Consider the following 15,313-nt stretch of genomic DNA (forward strand, 5'->3'; position numbering starts at 1 on the left):
TTATTGGACTGTGAAGGAGACCATGGCAGGAACACACACACACACACACACACACACACACACACACACACACACACACACACACACACACACACACACACGACCGTTTTCTCCTGCTCTCTTTAGCTGTCTTCCTCCTCTCTTTCTCTCTCTCTCTCTTCTTGATGATTGTGTCTTGCTAATCAATGCCCTTCCCTGAATAGCATTACTGTGTAATCCTGACCTCTCTGAGAGGAAGGGGTTTGTAATTAGAGGACTGCGAATTCTCCTACCAGCATACTCGCTCAAGTACACACATACACACTCTCTCTCTCTCAACAGCAGGAATGTGACATGGAGTTGACACAAGGACTAGAGGGGCCTTTCGGGGTCAGGAGGTCAGAAGGTCGCCTTTGGGTGGCGACAGGCAGAGCGGAGGGCTGTCAGCTCTGCTCTTTAATAGACGCCCATGCCACAGTCCTCATCAAGCCCAAGCAACCGCACACCAAACCCTGCCTCGGACCTGGTGTCGGGTTACTAATCAGGTTTCCACGGTTACCTGCTCTCCCGGGCCTTAGGGGTTTTAGAGACTCTGTGGCATTTAAATGCAGTAGAAGCGAATCGGAGATGCACACGCTTTGGGAGAAAATAGTAGACCAAAGCTTCTCTGTTTTGACAAAAACAGGGCCTTTATTAAGACCCTTAACGACTTCATAAGGCCGTAGTTGAGGATCTGTAGATAGATGTACTTGTGCTACAAGGAGGAGAAAGGAAAGTGCACTCAACACTCTCTTTGCTCTGTTTAGAGCTGAGCAGTTTACTCTCTGTAATGCTTTTGTTCTTTAAGATACTTCCTTCAGCTCCACTCAGTTTTGTTGTGCTCTGTGCGTCATCTCCCAAAAAACAATAATTAATCTCCAGGTGTGTTTTGAAGGGGTGTTTAGAGTAGGGATTGTCGGTAATATGGTAATATGATGTTTTTAGATGAATTTATTGGATGCAGATGTGGGGAATGGGGTGTAGATGGGCATGTTCACGTTGCATGTGGTGGCGGGTCGATAGAGGTTAGTGTCCATTGATCCAGCTCCGGTCAGTCGAGTGACTCCCTCTGGATTGCTCTCTCTCTCTTTCTCTTCTTTCTTTCACTTCAGTACATCAGTTGTTCTCATTTGTGTCCACTTTGATCTTGAGCCATTTCTCTTTCTCTTTAATAACGTTTGGGTGTGCTTCTGGCTTTTCTGGTTTTGTTTAAGATGACAAAGTTGCATTTGTCTAGGGTAATACTTATTTTCATAAAAACTATACTTTATATATAAATATAGGTATAGACACTGCCGTTTAAAAGTTAGGGATCGGTACGATTTTAATGGAGTCTCTTATACTCATCAAGGTTGTATTTATTTGATCAAAAAACAGTAATATTGTAAAATATTATTTGTTCAAAATAGTGTTTTTTTATTTTAATATATTTTAATAAATAATTTATTCCTGTGATGCAAAGCTGAATTTTCTTCAGCCATTACTTCAGTCTTCAGCGTCACATGAAGAAATTATTAGAATATGTGATTCTTTTTTCAGGAATCTTGATGAATAAACGGTTAAAAAGCATTTATTAAAAAAAATCTTTTCTAACATTATAAGTCTTTGCTAATACTTTTTATCAATTTGACATATCCTCTGTGAATAAAATTATTAATTCATTTAAAAAAAAGAAAGAATAAAAATGTTCTGACCCCAAACTTTTAGATGGTAATTTATATTGTTACAAAAGATTTCTATTTTAAATAAATGCTGTCCTTTTTATTTATTAAAGAATTCTGGAAAAGTATCACCGATTCCAACAAAATATTACAAAGCACAACTGTTTCCAGCACTGATAATAAATTAGAATGATTTCTGAAGGAATGTGAGACACTAAAGACTGGAGTAATGATGCTGAAAATTCAGCTTTGCATCACAGGAATAAATTACATTTCAAAACATATTCACATAGAAAACAGTTATTTTAAATTGAAATATTTCACAATATTACAATACAATAAATTGTGTTAATATTTCAGTAATAATGTTTTACTGTATTTTTGATTCAAGTAAATACTTGGAGAGCATAAAAGAAAAGTATTCATAGAAATGTGTTTATTAAATATCATAATTAAAATAAAATAAAAATATAATTGTAAATTATTTAATTTTACTAATTGCATTACATTTATAATATATATTATACTATTATGTTTTTCACGAGTAGTTAGGTAGTATGTTTTATCTCACCTATAGCACCCAGATATAAAAACATCCTCATGATGAGTCTGCTCACCCTTTGCAGATGTGTACCAGTTCTGAATTTGTAATGCACACTGAGAAAGTTGCAGTCTGCAAATCTGAATGACTTTTGAAACACAAACTTGTTTGTAGACCAGAACTTTCTGTTCCGCTGAGGTTTTTGGAGCCTGGTCTATGTTTTTCCACCCATCTGTCCTGGTCATGTATCTGTGCCTCTCTGTCTCTGCGGGATCCTCCCTCCATCTCCAGATAAAGCAGGGGCTCTTTGTATTGAGGAGAAGGGCTGGGGTCTATGTGTTGGGGACACTGATTCTTTCTGACAGCGGCGGCCAGAGTAAAGGGCAGACAGCCAGTGTTCAGACAGCTGAAAGGAAGAGTGGAACACAACGCAGCCAGTGCTGGGCCTGTGCGGTGAATGTGTGTCCATGTAAACAAATGTCTTCGTGCATGTATATATGCATTATGCATCATGCATTTCTGCCAGGTTTTCTTCTAATTAAAAGAGTGATTCTGAAATATCATATGCATTTATTTTGTTTTGATGTATTTATCCAGGCATATGCACGCCAAACTTCATGCAGCCTTTTAATTTTGCTGCAAGGTGTATAGGAAGCCAAATCCTTCAGAAGTGGGACAAGACTGCGCTATTCAGCTGAACAAATTATTCAATATTTCATTATTCATTAATCAATTATTTTTGTATCAATAATTAATGACAAATTATCCGTGTGCGACCCAGTGGGCAGTGCAAATCGGTTCTGCGCGGATCAATTTGGCCAGGGCTGCACTATTAGTGGGTCACACAAATAAACACGGCATGCAAATTTGGTCCACTTTTATGTTGAAGAATTATATGATGTATGAATAAGCAATATTTTAAAATTAAAATTTCTGCAGAATTGGAAAATGAAGGTTTTTAACCTTTCATATGTGACCTATGACTACAAAACCAGTCATAAGGGTCTTTTTTTATTTAGATCTACATATAAATAAGCTTTCCATTAATATATGGTTTGTTAGGATAGGATAATATTTGAATGAGATAAATCTAGAATCTGAGGGTGATTCTAGAAAAAAATCACCTTTAAATGTATCCAATTGAAGTTCTTAGCAATACATATTACTAATTAAATATTAAGTTTTGATATATTTACGGTAGGAAATTTACAAGATCTTACAAGATCTTTATACTTTGATTTTTGGCATAAAAGGATAATTTTGACCCATACAATGTATTTTTGGCTATTGCTATTTGCTACAAATATACCTGTGCTACTTAAAACTGGTTTTGTGGTCCTGGGTCACATGTAAGCAATAACAGTATAAGTCAAGGAAATGCTACCATGTAGTTGCGTAAATTGTAATAAACATTAAGCACATTAAACAATGAGGCAGTAATTGATTTATGCATACTGTGGTGCATGATGGAAAACAGTCCAGCATCTGACACTGTGGAAATCTCTGGGTCAAGTTGGTGATGTGGCACCTCGATTAGCAAGAAAAATTAAAAATGTTTTCATGGGTGATTCGGGGATTGCTTTGGGAGTGACTGACTATAGCTGTCGCTAGGACACAGAAGGGAGGCTGGAATTCACCAACCACACGTCGACACGGCTTCCGACACTCACCTGTCAATCATCCCGGTGACTGACGGGCCAGCTGATGTCTGTGCCGCCACCCCCCGCCCCGAGCACCGACTAAGGCAGCCCATGGCAGGGTTTGAAGTAGCTGTCTGCTTCTCGGGAGTAAAAACAGTGATGTTTTTACGAGAGGCCGATCGGCGCAGAGCGAGTGTATGAGCCTTATTTCGGTGTAATAGGTCTGCTCGATGGTTGGCTACACACACACTCACTCACTCGCTCTCGTTGCCCTCCTGAAGGCCCGTGCATTGTGCTGCTTTGTGCAGGAACAGATGCATTGATATGGTAATAAGACAGAGAAGGGTTTTTTTATTAATGTAATGCTGGAATTCACAGCCCCGAAACCATTGGCACAGAATGGGGAAGGAGTAAGCAGAGACGGAGAGACTGAGACGAGGGAGAGCGAGGAAAAAAGAACAAACAAAATTATGAGTGGGAGGTTGCTTTACCAGCACTTCTCTCAGATATTTCTCGGTTTGGCGTCAGATCCCAATTTTTCAAGCGTGCAGCGGGGAGCCAGGCCCCTGCCTCTCCATTCATCAAAGCCTGAAAAGAAGGTTATTAGAGAGCCACAGAGAGGGAAGGTAAGCCCTCCGCTCGCCTCTGATCTCTACTTTTCATCCTTCGTTCTTCTCTCCCCTCATGAATACCTCTCTGTTGTGATGGACAGATCGGCTGGAGCGGGGGCGGGGCCGGGACTGCTTACGGCGGAGGACTTGACTGGAGGCGGAGACAGGAAGAGGAAGAAGAGGAGGATGACCAGTAGCCCTTACCATCATTTCAGTAGCACACAGGTTCGTAGCTAATCGCTTCTAAACCTCTGAAAAAATTTGTTTTTTGGAAATCTCATGCTGTTATATGCTGTTTTCTGTCTGTTGGTTAATTGGTTTTCTGTTACATGGTTAAATACATGTCAAAACAGAAAGGACTAACGCATTTTAGCGTTCAGCTTAATGCAAGAAGAGACCAGTCACAATTGAGCTTGTGTCATTGTTGTCAGGTAGATTTTGAATGTGTATTTAAAATCTTTAAATGTGACCCTGGATGTCAATGTTTAGATTTTTTTTTTGCACCCTCAAATATTTATTAAGCTTTCAGATGATGTATAAATCTCTGTTTCACAAAATTGACCCTTATGACTGGTTTTGCGGTCCAGGGTCACAAATAGTAAAGTGAATTTTTTGTTTAGTGTCACCTTAAAGTATTAGTTCAGTTCCAGATTTAAACATTTCCTAATGATTTACTCACCCCTGTCTTTCTTTTTTTTCTTCAGTCGAAAAGAAATTGAGGTTTTTGAGGAAAACATTCTAGGATTTTTCTCCATATAGTGGACTTCAATGGGGATCAGCAGGTTAAAGGTCCAAATTGCAGTTTCAATGCAGCTTCAAAGGGCTGTAGACGATCCCAGCCATAGAATAAGGGTCTTATCTAGCAAAAAGATAGGTCAGTTTCTAAAAAGAAATAAAAATGTATGTACTTTTTAACCACAAATGCTCGTCTTGCAGTAGCTTGACTTCACACATTATGTTGGAAATTTCAAGTGTGGTTAGTTATTTGTCTGTGTACTTTGTTCAAAAAGGAATGGTAGGGCGAAAAACTCCATCTCATTTTCTCCTCCAACTTCAAAATTGTCTGACATCATTGTTTTACCTTTTCTTGTAAAGGGCGTTTGACTTTTTTTGCACGTTAGCTTTGTAAACACTGGGTTAGGTGTGATCTTTCCAATGTTATTACGTAATATGTGAAGTCTTAGACACAGATCTAGTGCAGGACAAGCATTTGTGGTTTAAAAGTACATAGTTTTATATATATTTTTAAGAAAATTACAAATTGTTTTGCTAGATAAGACCCTTATTCCTTGGCTGGGATCATGTAGAGCCCTTTGAAGCTGCATTGAAACTGCAATTTGGACTTCAACCTGCTGATCCCCATTGAAGTCTACTATAAAGAGAAAAATCCTGGAATGTTTTCCTCAAAACCTCAATTTCTTTTCAAATAAAGAAATGATTTTGAATGCTAAACATTCTTCAACTGGAAGTCAAATGATTTTCGAGCATAAATTTTAGTGAAGAAGACAAACATTTGGTTATGACACAAATAATTCAAATATTTAGAGAAGGACTGGTTGAGGAACATTAATACAGTGCTGCCATGCAGCTCAAATATTCTCTTCCTCTCTTTGTTTCAGATGAAGGCTCACTGTAGGCCAAGAGGCAGGCCAAGACTGCTGAGCACTAAATTTAAACAAAAAGCTTGCACACAGCTGAAGCAGAAAGCGAAAGCCAAGCGTGGATCAAGACTGGTGAACTTGTTGTGTCACAGAGAAGCCAATACGCCGAGCGGTATTACAGAACATCTGTCGCGAGAGCACAGTGGAAAAGAAGAACACACACATAGTAATAATACCGGAGAGCACAGTGATACAGGTAAACATATGCTAGATGTATCTGACACAGGATTTTTAATTGCATTAATATTTAGATCACTTTTGATTAGTTTGTTGTACCAATGAACATTTGATTTGTTCCAGCAGGCAGTGGGCCAGCAGTCCACCAAGGATCAGATGGGAAAGGGACTATAATGAGAAGAGGTGTTAGGTCAAAGGCCATCCTGAGCTCCTCACTCCTGCCAACCCGAACGCAACAGCTGCTGTGCAATACAGCTGTGACCGATAGCAAGCTCGAAGCCACCGAGAAGGGCATCTCTCCCTTCGACAGCGACACAGGTGAGTTATGGGCCGAGAGAGATGCATCCCACCATGACGATCAGCGGATCCTCTCGTTTCCCTGCTCGACTGTCATGGCATTAAAAAAAATTAACGACACCTCTTCAGGCATGCATTGGGCAAAACCCGAGCTGTAATGCTAGCCCGCGCCATGCTGTTTTCAGATGCCACACCTACAGGGAAAAAAGAGATACGTTCCCTCCACCATGTTTTAGTCCTCTCTGCCTGCAAACACACTTCTGTAAGTGAACAAAGTGGAGATGAAATCATGGCGGTAATGAACGCTAATGTGAGCTACGCCTGCGGTCGAGCTAGGCAGTGTTGTCGCCGCTCTGTTAATTGCCCTGAAAGTTATCCTTTTCACATTTCACGAGCTTGCGAGAGTGTTGACGAGCGCCTTGTAAGTGACAAGTGTGTCAGCACTGTGTTGACACCCGACACTGCTGCCACCGTGCCATCTCCGCTCTATGCGAGACACATAGCCCACAGACGGCATCTGCCAATACGTATCTGTGTCACATCGAAGCATGCGAGTATGACTTTATGTGCGTATAAAAAATTTGGAATAACAAAGGTACTTGCGTGTTTTTTAAAGAAATTCACATTTAAGTGATCAAAAATATAGTACAAAACACAAAATCATATAAAATGCCAAAACAGTGCCACAGAAAGCATGAAATGTAACTTTATCTGAATGTCTTAATAAACTGACAGCTAGAATGCATAAGGTTTCAATAGCTGTTTCCATTCGTGCTACAAACTTGTATCAAAAGAGCAAAATCACTTCTGGGGAATGCAAAATAAAATGGAAGCTTTAGGCATTCAGGATTATTTACGTGCAATCATAGTATTTAGTAACATTTTGATTTAGCTTATTTTATTTTCACATTTTCAGTTTTCAATTTTTAAGATTTTTTTATTAGAAAATGTCATATTTATTTTTAGAATTTATTTCAGTTTCATCAGTTTTAGTTAACTAAGTAACAGCGTAGTGCAGAGCTTTTTAATCAAATTACATAAATTACTTGAAATGTATTCTTACTGAATAAAAATGTTCTCAAAAATGAGCTTAAATCAGGGTGTAAGTTTTAGAAAATTGTAGACATTTTATTTCCATCTTGGTGTTTTCATTTAGCAATTTGTGTGTTATATCCCAAAATTCATTACAGAATATATGTGACCCTGGACCCAAAAACCAGTCTTAAGTAGCATGGGTATATTTGTAACAGTAGCCAGAAATACAATCTATGGGTCAAAATGATACATTTTTTATGCCAAAAATCATTAGGATATTAAGTAAAGATCATGCTCCATCTAAATATTTTGTAAATTTCTTACATATCAAAACGTAATTTTTGATTAGTAATATGCATTTCTAAGAACTTAATTTGTACAACTTTAAAGGTAATTTTTTCTTTTTAAAATTTTTACCCTTACAAATCATACATCAATGGCTTATCCATACAAAGCTTATTTATTCAGCTTCAGCTTTGTCTTTTTTTGTCAATTTAATGCATCTTTGCTGAAGTTAAGTATCAGTTTCTTTCAAAAACAGTTTTGTCGTGATTCCAAACCTGTAAATCGTTGTGTATGTGTGGCTGTAAACAGAAATCGGATGCTCGGGCAGACACTTGTGGGAAGCAAAGGTCTAGTGGTCAAACCTGTCAGTGACTAGACTTCTCTGACCGCCAGAGTTCCTGTGAACGTTGACAGTCACAGCCACAGCCACATTTGGCACCCATTTCATGAACTTTGCTAAATATCGAACAAATCATACAGTGAGAGAAATCGTCAGGCTGCCTTCACCATGACCGATTCAGATGCCCGCTGTGAACTGTAGTCCAGTCAAGATGTCAATGCATTCAATCGATCTATCATTTTCGCAGAGGAGGAAGATGACGGCATCTATGACAGCGAGGAAGGAGCAGAGGGCATCAAGAATCTATCATCTAAAGAGCAACTGTCTGGAGTCGGCCGTCCTTCACAGTGCTCCTTCGTGAGGCTTGAGGCCAATCAGAAAGCCAAGAACAAAACGGAAAGACAAGGATTCGGTAAATGTTACATCCTTATTTAATTAGACAGCAGGGATTGACAGATATCACCGTAGTTCACATACACTCATTTTTCACTGTCACACAATGTTTTTTTGCGTTCCCTCCAGGGTCTATGAATGTGTCCGTCACTAAAGAAGAGGTGAAGAGACGGAAGGCCCCCTGTAGGCCGGCCCTGGTCATTGCTGACCATAACCACTCAGAACTGGAAGAGGAGAGGAGATTGACTGGCCCCAAGTGGAGAGAGGGGTCAAGGGAAAACACCTTTGACCACACTAGGGTTCTCAAGACCTCACCTACTCCACGAGAAAGGACCACCAGGAAGAGCGCTGTGCTTCTTGGGAAGGTATATCTATGTTTTATTGCAATACTTTGGTAAGTTAGATACAAACAAGGCTCTGTTGAGGTCTAGCTGTGCTAACATGTTTCCCATGGCTGTTTCAGAGGAAAAGCTGTTGGTTAGAAGCGCTGTCGTCTCAGTACGATGACATCACTTGGAGCAGACGAATCAGAAACAAGCAGGTATATAATGGTGTTCAAGTGCTTTTGAGCTTATTTATTAGAGTTCTACTGAAAGTTGGTGTGATCTAGCAAGGCTGCAGCGCCACATAGCGAATTACCCCCTAGTGGCCTACCTCTATCTGCCTTGCCCTCTTGGCACCCATAAAAAGTCATCCCTTTGAGAAGGATTATGCAATCTCGCGCGGCTTGTCCTGTCAGGGGCTCTCGTAAATCTGCTCACAATAAAGATAAGATGGGATCCGCCTGCTAATTCACAGGCTGAATCATGCATTGTCTAAATAAAACAGTCAATAGTTTTGAAAGGATTTACACCATAGGCGTCAAGGCTGTCACCGTCGGCCCTTTGTGAGGTCATCAGCGAGGCAGGCGAGGGGACTTTGCCTGCCTAATCAGCGGGTGGGGAAAATTCCTGCGCCGCTCAAAGAGCGCGATAGAGAACAAAGACACGCATCATTCTTCACCTGGGCCTCACCCTAGAGACACACTTGTAAAATGAAAACCGAACAGCATCACCCCAAGTGACGAAACCTCCATCACATTAATATATGACAGCTTTTTTGAGCAATGTTAAGTACCAAGGGCTGTGCACAAGAATGGACCTGTTAAGGTGCGAGAGGTTATGATATATTTGGATGGGAGTTTGAATGAATGTTGGAGCCCTGAATCACTCTCTCCGGGGCCATTACGTGTGTGTGTGTGTGTGTGTGTGTGTGTGTGTGTGTGTGTGTGTGTGTGAGAGAGAGAGAGAGTGAGAGAGACTCACATGCCATTTCGTGACTGTTAGCAGGCTAAGGGGCGAGCAGTCAGTCGTTTGCTGGAGAGCTTTGCTGCCGATGAGGGATTCCGGATGGATGACGACAGCAGCTTTTCAGAGGGAGAGGAAGATGAAGAGGAGGAGGAGGAACTAGAGCTGATGGGCAGTGGACTACTGGGTAAGATATATACAAATGGACATGCATAATGCTTTTACATTTACATGCAACTGAATGCATGTCAAGACAGGATGTGAATGTGGTAAGAGGAAGATGCCCTCTGACTTTAATCTGTCTTTGTCACAACCAGCCCTGCCCAACTGCATTCTCACCAAAGAAGTCCTGAGGGACGGGCTGAAAGTGTTAATCTCAAAAGAGGACGAGTTACTGTATGCCGCCTATGTACATACACTGGACCTACCTGATATGTAAGACCACCACCTAGTATTTACAGTAAAACTTGAATGAATGGATGGATGGATGGATGGATGGATGGATGGATGGAACGATGGAGATATAAATAGATAGATTATGGATGGATGGATGGATGGATGGATGGATGGATGGATGGATGGATGGGTGGGTGGGTGGGTGGATGGATGGATGGATGGAATGATGAAGGAATTGATTGATTGATGGATGGATGATTGATGGAGGGATAGATAGATAGATGGAACGATGGATAGATGATTGATGGAGAGATGGATATATAGATGGAATAATGGATGGAATGATGAAGGGATAGATATATAGATGGATGGATGAATAATGAAGGGATGGATGGTTGGATAGTTAACGGATAGATGAATGGATGAATAAATAGATATATGGATGGATGGTTAATGGAATAATGGATGGATAGATAGAATGATGGATGGATGGATGATTGATGGAGAGATGATAGATGGATGGATAGATGGAATGAAGAAGGCATGGATGGAAGGATGGATAGATGGCTGGATGGATGAATGAATGAATAGATATATAGATGGATGAATGCTTGATGGAGGGGTGGAAAGATGAAATGATGGATGGATGAAATGATGGAATTTTAAATAAATAGATGGATGGAATGATGAAGAGATAAATAGATATATTGATGGATAGATCGATGAATGATAAGGGGATAGATGAATGATTGATGGATGGTTGATGGAAGGATGAAAAGATGAATAGATGGATGGAATAATGGAGATATAAATAGATGGATGGGTGGCTGGAATGATAAACAAAGATGGATGGATGGATGAATGGATGGATGGATTTAATGATGGAGCTATAAATGGATGGAATGATGAAGAGATAAATAGATATATTGATGGATAGATCGATGAATGATGAAGGGATGGATGGATGGAACAATGGAATGGATGGATGAATAAATAGATATATGGAGCGATGGTTGATGGAAGGATGATGGATAGATAGATGGAAAGATGGACTTAATGATGGAGATATAAATGGATGGATGGGTGGATGGAATGATGAACAGGGAGATAAATAAATGGATGGATGGATGGTTGGTTGGATGGATGGATGGATTGAATGATGAAGGCATAAATGGATGGATGGTTGATTACATTCAGAATTTCAAATAACAGAAAAATCTTTCTTTATTTCTGTCTCTTCAGCTATAGTGTTGTTGTTGAAGGAGAGCGCAGAAACAGGCAGAGGATCTACTCTCTGGAGCAGCTGCTTCAGGAAGCGGTGAGACCCTTTAAAAATCTTCTTCAGGGGGCTCGTTCCCCTAAAGACCTCTTCTATCTTCCCATACAGGCCTTGGGCCGAACCAGCCCTTCAGGCCACCCTCACAGGCTCTCACAGACCCCTTGTTCTCCCCCAAGAGCCCCATCAGCTCAAGGCTCTGTGACTTTCTCTGCTAAAGCAGTTAAGAACATGACATCTGGGGTTGTATGAGTGTGTGCGAGTGCGAGTACTCCGATAGACAGTTACTTAGCCATGAAGCATGTAAACTGCTATGATCAGTGTGTGAAGGACTCCAGCTCCAACTTCAGGCATTCTTTCACATTTGCGTCTTTTATTGCTTATTTTTTATCTCACTGAGCATCAAATTTGTCTGTAAAAGAACATTTCAGCATCTGGTTGTGATAGAGGGAAGTAGACAACCAAAGGAAATCTCTAATATAGCCTTTTTTTTAGACAGTACCCTTCGTTAGCTGCTCCTAATGCGGTCCAGCAGTCCATTAGATTCCTGCATATACTGTTTCACGTTGTGACTGTATATAACTGTTCCTTATTAGTTCTGCGTGGCCCCCCAGGAGGACATACAGAAGAGCATGTTTTATCCTTTTTTATTTATTTATCTTCTTATTTAGGAACATCTTTGGGGCTGAACTGCGGGTTACACTTACACGCATAGTTTATCTAAGCCGACGGGGAAAAAGGGAGCTGATTACACACCGTAAACCAACAGCTCTTTGTCGGCATGCATTCATTTGAATACATTACATGCGTTACTTCTCTCATTCATCTCTCTCAGTATCATAGGCTGCCTAGGGACCGCCTATCGCAAGCTTTACCCACCCGTCCCCAGCTTCCCTCAAAGATGTATCAATGAGCATGCTCTGTGCAACTCTCAAATTCAGTACAGTACACAAAACATCTGAAGATATCTCTTCTTGATACAATCCACAAGCTGCAACACAAAAAGCTCTTGATTGTTCACAAAATGCAAAACAAAGAGAGGAGGTTGTCATTTGTGTTGTCATAGTTGTGGGAGAGATAAAGCTGGGAGAACAGAAAGAACGAGAGAGCTAATGTTATATTCTCATTGAAGGCTAGTGCAGTAAAAGCTTTGACATTCCACTCCAACAAATTAGACTCGCCCATAAGCCTGCAGCATTGTTCCTATGTGTATGTTTGTGTATCAGCATTACTGGAACTAGTGTGGAATTACAAAGCGAGCACAGCTCAGGTTTACATAAACTTAAAGTCAACATGAAACCAAAATTCACTTTGTTTATTTCTTGATTTAAACTCATTTTGTCTGGCTCCATTTTGATGTGTTATACTTTTCAGGGGAATCTAGCTGCTAGCATTAACCTCCCAGTGCAGGGATGCCTCCTTTTTCCCTTGCTGCTTTTAAGACTTCTTATCAGTCGTTTGCTTCCAACACCACTACCTGCATATCCCAGCCAAAAACTTCCCAGCTCGCCGTTTGCTCTGTCTATCAGAAAGGCCGTATCTACAACAGACCCGTTTGAACCAGGCCTGAAAGAGCCCTCAGTGCATGTGCTCTGTGTAGTGGGAGGGGAGCTGGCAGCCTCACAATAAAGTCATCGATTTAGGCCTTTTTCACCTCTCTGCTCTTTCATTCCATTATTTCAAAGCAGACGCCCCATTCAGTGATGCTGATTTTCTCTTTTTAGTCTGGTTCAGTATGAAAAAACTGTCCGTGGGAACAAAATCAAACAGTATGTCTCTTGAGAAAGGTATACCCATGGTTGTAATTGCCTTAAGGGGAGGGCCTCAACGATATCTATGCTTTTGCAAAGTGGACGTCTCATGTTCTTCATGTGTGTCTTTTAACTAAATCAGCGTGTTATGCTTGATAAGCTGCCTGTCTGCGAGATATGTAGGTTAATTTTTAAAGTCATCCATGTGTTTCAGGTTTTAGATGTGCAGCCTGAGAAGGTGGAAATTCTGACGGCTGGAACAAGAGTGTGCGCTTACTGGAGTGAACGTTCCCGTTGTCTGTATCCTGGATATGTCCGTAAAGGTGAGATCATTCTTACATGTGCAAATACACACACACACACACACACACACACACACACACACACACACACACACACACACACACACACACACACACACAATTCTCCGTCTACACTCAAAAGCAACCTAGGTACATATCACTATATTGTACAGAATTGGTCCAAAGTCTTTTTACAAAAAATGTGTATGTATGCAAATTGTATAATATCCAAGGTACACATTTCTAGTAACTGTGCAGTTCATTTCCATTGTATTTTTTAAAAGTTTTGGAATATTTGTTGTCTCCCCAAATTTGTCACTACCGAAACACAGTAAGAGGAATTTAATTAGAAGGGTTATATTGACCTAAATTACATTTTTAACAACATTTCAAGTGTAATTTATGAGATTTGTTGTAATTTCAAACATTTTTTTCTTTGTAAAAGGCAAAAAATTATACTGATTTCAAACTTAAAGATTAATTAGTTTGAATATACATTTATTTAAATACTAGGCAAGGCAAGTTTATTTGTATAGCACATTTCATACGCTAAGGTAATTCAAAGTGCTGTACATAAAAGGAATTAAAATCATAATATCATAAAAATCATAAAAATTTATAATAATCACAACAGTAAAAACAGAGAATTTAAGAACATTTAAGATAATTAAAAAAAATTATTTAAAATTAATCAACAGTAAAAATGATTATACATAGAGTAATGCAATCTGTTCGGACGTAGCACAGTGCTCATTCAATAAATGCAAAACTAAACAGATGAGTTTTGACTCTGCTTTTAAATCTGGCTAATGTATTAGCACATCTGATCTCTTCTGGAAGCTGATTCCAACTGTTGGCGGCATAATGGTTAAAAGCGGATTCCCCTTGTTTTGTGTGAACCCTTGATATTACTAACTGACTCGATCCTAGTGATCTGAGTTGTCTGTTAGGTTTATATTCAGTGAGCATATCTGCAATGTATGTAGGCCCTAGGCCATTGAGTGCTTTATAAACGAGTAAAAGTACTTTAAAATCTATCCTAAATATAACTGGAAGCCAGTGTAAGGACCTGAGGACTGGTGTGATATGCTCTGATTTTCTGGTTCTAGTCAGAATCCTGGCAGCAGCGTTCTATATGAGCTGCAGCTGTCTAATAGTCTTCTTGGGAAGGCCAGTGAGGAGACCATTACAATAGTCCACCCTGCTTGTGATAAAGGCATGAACAAGTTTCTCCAAGTCTTGACGGGAAACAAAACATCTAATTCTTGCAATGTTTTTGAGATGGTAGTATGCTGATTTAGTTACTGCTTTGACACAGCTACTGAAACTGAGGTCTGACTCCAGAATCACACCAAGATTCTTGACTTGATTTTTTGTTTTTTGACCCTGTGGCGAGGCGTCTGCCCGCCCCCCTAATTTTCATCACCACCCCGTCCCGTATTCGCCGCCCTTCTCCAGGCTCCCGACGGGAGTGGGTGTGTAGGGGAGAGGAGGGGCGTGTAATCGGCTCGGGCTGGCGGCGTGTGATGGGGACACCTGATGTAAATGAAGCCTCATCACCGCCGCTGTTTAAATCCCGAGCGCGCCTCTCCTCGGGAGACCGGTCTCTTTCCCCCGTGCATGCACGCTGGTGTCCTCGCGGG

General features: G+C 40.4%; 1 protein-coding gene across 1 annotated transcript in view; it reads left to right on the forward strand.

Moving 5' to 3' along the window:
• The window catches only part of bahcc1b (BAH domain and coiled-coil containing 1b), a 128,191-nt gene that overhangs the window by 105,132 nt on the left and 7,746 nt on the right, over nt 1–15,313 (forward strand). The window contains exons 14-23 of the mRNA XM_073828301.1: nt 4,573–4,696; nt 6,091–6,328; nt 6,433–6,627; nt 8,514–8,678; nt 8,789–9,024; nt 9,123–9,200; nt 9,985–10,132; nt 10,263–10,380; nt 11,584–11,659; nt 13,583–13,691. Of these exons, the coding sequence (XP_073684402.1) occupies nt 4,573–4,696; nt 6,091–6,328; nt 6,433–6,627; nt 8,514–8,678; nt 8,789–9,024; nt 9,123–9,200; nt 9,985–10,132; nt 10,263–10,380; nt 11,584–11,659; nt 13,583–13,691 (1,487 nt within the window). The remainder of the gene's footprint in view (nt 1–4,572; nt 4,697–6,090; nt 6,329–6,432; nt 6,628–8,513; nt 8,679–8,788; nt 9,025–9,122; nt 9,201–9,984; nt 10,133–10,262; nt 10,381–11,583; nt 11,660–13,582; nt 13,692–15,313) is intronic.

The sequence above is a fragment of the Garra rufa genome, chromosome 22 (assembly GCF_049309525.1).
Source record: "Garra rufa chromosome 22, GarRuf1.0, whole genome shotgun sequence".
NCBI lineage: Eukaryota > Metazoa > Chordata > Actinopteri > Cypriniformes > Cyprinidae > Garra > Garra rufa.